The sequence below is a fragment of the Lipotes vexillifer genome, unplaced genomic scaffold, assembly GCF_000442215.2.
Source record: "Lipotes vexillifer unplaced genomic scaffold, Lipotes_vexillifer_v1.1 scaffold1640, whole genome shotgun sequence".
Lineage (NCBI taxonomy): Eukaryota > Metazoa > Chordata > Mammalia > Artiodactyla > Lipotidae > Lipotes > Lipotes vexillifer.
In genome coordinates this window covers 181,341-185,474 of record NW_006789997.1, presented here as the reverse complement: position 1 = coordinate 185,474, position 4,134 = coordinate 181,341, and the positions used below count along the sequence as shown (strand labels likewise).

At 63.0% G+C, this 4,134-nt stretch overlaps 1 protein-coding gene across 1 annotated transcript in view; it reads left to right on the top strand.

Moving 5' to 3' along the window:
- Nucleotides 1-3,086: 3,086 nt before the first annotated feature.
- Nucleotides 3,087-4,134, top strand: part of BARX2 (BARX homeobox 2) — a 69,457-nt gene continuing 68,409 nt past the window's right edge. Inside the window, exon 1 of the mRNA XM_007463136.1 lies at nt 3,087-3,285. Within this exon, the coding sequence (XP_007463198.1) occupies nt 3,099-3,285 (187 nt within the window). The 5' untranslated portion in view covers nt 3,087-3,098. The remainder of the gene's footprint in view (nt 3,286-4,134) is intronic.

Genomic DNA, 4,134 nt, shown 5'->3' with positions numbered 1-4,134 from the left:
GCGCGTTGCGGGCCACGTCTAATGCAAGGCTCGGATTCGGTTTATTACTATTTTCTCTCAGTGCCTAATTATTAGTTCTCCAGGCTTTCCCCTTCCCTCTGAATTGAACCACTGGCCCAGGCGCGCGCGTCCACTTGCTTCCGCGGCGACTCGGGCTGCAGGGCGAGCAGCTCTGCAACGAGCCCACCGTTACCCGGGGCCGCGAGATGTCACCATACCCAAACTCGGTCTCGGAGAAGGCCATCCGCGTCTGTAATTCTCAGTCTCCATACAGTGCGTTTCCCTTCCGGCCCCGTGCAAACTAACTCCCAGGCATTATTGCGCGAAACCGGCAGCACCGGCAGTTTCTGCCGAGCGCGGGCGAGGGGGCAGGACGCGGGCAGCGGGACGGTCCGGGTCCCCTCGCCGCTCGCCCAACAATTCCAACTGAAAACAAAAGTTCGTTCAGATACTGATTGGGACAGACTCGGAAGTTAGGCGCCCAGGAGGCAGAAGACAAACCACCTAATGAACGCGTGTGTTCGCGGCTCCCCCAACCCTACGCGTCGCCAGGGACCCGGGGGACGAAAGCCGTGGTGCCAGAGTATCCGGCACAAGGAGCCACGACCGGGCTGACTCGCCGCACCCGGCAGTCCCGCTGCGCTGGCCCTTCTGGAGACGAAAAAAAGGTTTATAAACAGAGCTCAAAAATAAAAAAGGAACACGTGCTTTTGATTACTTTTTTTTTTTTTTTAACAGTTTACTATGGGGATAACGGACAGGGCAAAGGTCATTGATGGTTTGGGATCTCCGTGGAACGGTCAAGTTCGCGATCGCGGCGGACACTCCGGGTGCCGGAACGCGCGGGCTGGGAGCCGGCTGCGAGCGTAGGGGACTCTAGGGGCGGGCGCCGTCCTTGGGAAACGGCGCGCGGCAGTCCACGTGGGGAGGCAGGAAGGCACCCGGCTCCTCGCGGGCGCCCGTTCTGGGGCCCGCAGTCTCGGGAGCCTCGGCGAAGTCTCGACTTCTTTCTACTAACAGACCAGGACGTGCCAGCCCGCCGGTGCCGGCGATGGGAGCGCGGCATACCCGGCGCGAGGGTGGCGCGCGTGGCTCCGCGTGGGCAGCGGCCCCCGGAGGCCTAGCCCGTTGGCGGGGGCGGCGCGCGCTCCCCGCACCGCGCGCACACACGGGCGCGCACACTGCACACACACACCTGGAGCTCGTCCCAGGAGGGGGGCGGGGAGGAGAGCCGGAGCGAGTGTCTTAAAATAGGCACGCAGACAAGCGCGAGACGCTGAGAGGCTGGAGAAGGCTATCAAGAGCGGCGGGCACGAGGCGCGCGGGTCCGCGCCGGGTGGCACAGGCGGGCTGGGCGGGGTGGGCGCCGAGCGGCCGGCCCTCCGCGCGGCTCAGCTCCAGGCCCTGCGGGAAGCGCGCGCTGATTGACAGCTGCACTGTCCCCAAAAGGCTCGGCTAAGATGCTGATCCGCGGGTGGGTCTAGACGCGCAGCCCGCGCGCCCGGTGCCGGCTCCCCTCCGCGCACCTCCCGAGCCCCGCCGCCTCCCGGCCGCCGAGGAGCCGGCCGGAGGCCCCCGCCGGCGCGCCAGCCCCGCGGCCTCGGGCGGCGGGCGCTCGCCCGGGCTCACCATGCACTGCCACGCAGAGCTGAGGCTGAGCTCGCCTGGCCAGCTCAAAGCAGCCAGGAGGCGCTACAAGACTTTCATGATCGACGAGATCCTCTCCAAGGAGACCTGCGACTACTTTGAGAAACTTTCCCTCTACTCCATGTGCCCGTCGCTGGTCGTGCGACCCAAGCCCCTGCATTCCTGTACCGGTAAGACGGCCCGCGGGAGCGCAGTGGGGTGTGGCCGCTTTCGTGCCGGGGTCGGACGCTTGACCACCTCTGTCCTCCCACCCAAGGGCGAGAGGAAGGGGCCCGGGTAATGTGGGCCCCTGCAAGAGGACTAGACTTGTCCGAGGCGAGCATTGCGGAGGCCTCTGCAACCTGGAAGGGGCCCGGCAAGGTGTCAATGGCAAGGTTAGAAAGGCAGTCAAGGCAGCGCGCCCTCGAGAGCCGGCCGCCTCGCAGCGCCTGGGATCTGCTGGCAGGAGAACCTTCCTCCTTCCCAGCGCTGCTGTGGTTTTCCGGAAGAAAGTTCAAACCCTTGACCTGGTTGAGCACTTAAATCATTGTCTCAGGAAGTTTTTTTTTTTTTTTAACAGTTTACTATGGGGATAACGGACAGGGCAAAGGTCATTGATGGTTTGGGATCTCCGTGGAACGGTCAAGTTCGCGATCGCGGCGGACACTCCGGGTGCCGGAACGCGCGGGCTGGGAGCCGGCTGCGAGCGTAGGGGACTCTAGGGGCGGGCGCCGTCCTTGGGAAACGGCGCGCGGCAGTCCACGTGGGGAGGCAGGAAGGCACCCGGCTCCTCGCGGGCGCCCGTTCTGGGGCCCGCAGTCTCGGGAGCCTCGGCGAAGTCTCGACTTCTTTCTACTAACAGACCAGGACGTGCCAGCCCGCCGGTGCCGGCGATGGGAGCGCGGCATACCCGGCGCGAGGGTGGCGCGCGTGGCTCCGCGTGGGCAGCGGCCCCCGGAGGCCTAGCCCGTTGGCGGGGGCGGCGCGCGCTCCCCGCACCGCGCGCACACACGGGCGCGCACACTGCACACACACACCTGGAGCTCGTCCCAGGAGGGGGGCGGGGAGGAGAGCCGGAGCGAGTGTCTTAAAATAGGCACGCAGACAAGCGCGAGACGCTGAGAGGCTGGAGAAGGCTATCAAGAGCGGCGGGCACGAGGCGCGCGGGTCCGCGCCGGGTGGCACAGGCGGGCTGGGCGGGGTGGGCGCCGAGCGGCCGGCCCTCCGCGCGGCTCAGCTCCAGGCCCTGCGGGAAGCGCGCGCTGATTGACAGCTGCACTGTCCCCAAAAGGCTCGGCTAAGATGCTGATCCGCGGGTGGGTCTAGACGCGCAGCCCGCGCGCCCGGTGCCGGCTCCCCTCCGCGCACCTCCCGAGCCCCGCCGCCTCCCGGCCGCCGAGGAGCCGGCCGGAGGCCCCCGCCGGCGCGCCAGCCCCGCGGCCTCGGGCGGCGGGCGCTCGCCCGGGCTCACCATGCACTGCCACGCAGAGCTGAGGCTGAGCTCGCCTGGCCAGCTCAAAGCAGCCAGGAGGCGCTACAAGACTTTCATGATCGACGAGATCCTCTCCAAGGAGACCTGCGACTACTTTGAGAAACTTTCCCTCTACTCCATGTGCCCGTCGCTGGTCGTGCGACCCAAGCCCCTGCATTCCTGTACCGGTAAGACGGCCCGCGGGAGCGCAGTGGGGTGTGGCCGCTTTCGTGCCGGGGTCGGACGCTTGACCACCTCTGTCCTCCCACCCAAGGGCGAGAGGAAGGGGCCCGGGTAATGTGGGCCCCTGCAAGAGGACTAGACTTGTCCGAGGCGAGCATTGCGGAGGCCTCTGCAACCTGGAAGGGGCCCGGCAAGGTGTCAATGGCAAGGTTAGAAAGGCAGTCAAGGCAGCGCGCCCTCGAGAGCCGGCCGCCTCGCAGCGCCTGGGATCTGCTGGCAGGAGAACCTTCCTCCTTCCCAGCGCTGCTGTGGTTTTCCGGAAGAAAGTTCAAACCCTTGACCTGGTTGAGCACTTAAATCATTGTCTCAGGAAGTGGCGTTGCTTCTCACCTTGAGTTAACTCGTCCAACTTCCTCCTGTCTCCACTGGGAATTTTACAAGTCAGTCAGTATCCTGAGGTTCCCCGCAAAATCCGCTGAACTTCACTTAAAAGGATCTCCCTCTGGGGAAGTCGTTATGGAATGTGTCGTGTTGTGGAGCCAGCTGAGGAGGTCAACCCTGTGAGTTTTAAGTGACTAAAAAACAATGATCACAATAAAACCACTCCTCAAATCTGGTTTGCTTTCTCCACAAGAACGAGTCGAGACCCACAGTAAAAATAAAGAACACTTAATAAATATACTTTAAAAGTCATAGGTTTATGTAGAAAATAAATCCAAAGTTATTTCTAAAAAACTTGCATTAAAAGAAGCTCCAAGTTTCATAGTGCCCTGGCATTATAAGGATTTAGGCTCTCCAGACGTGGGTATAGCAAAAAAAAAAAAAAAAAAAAAAAAAAAAAATAAAAAAATTTT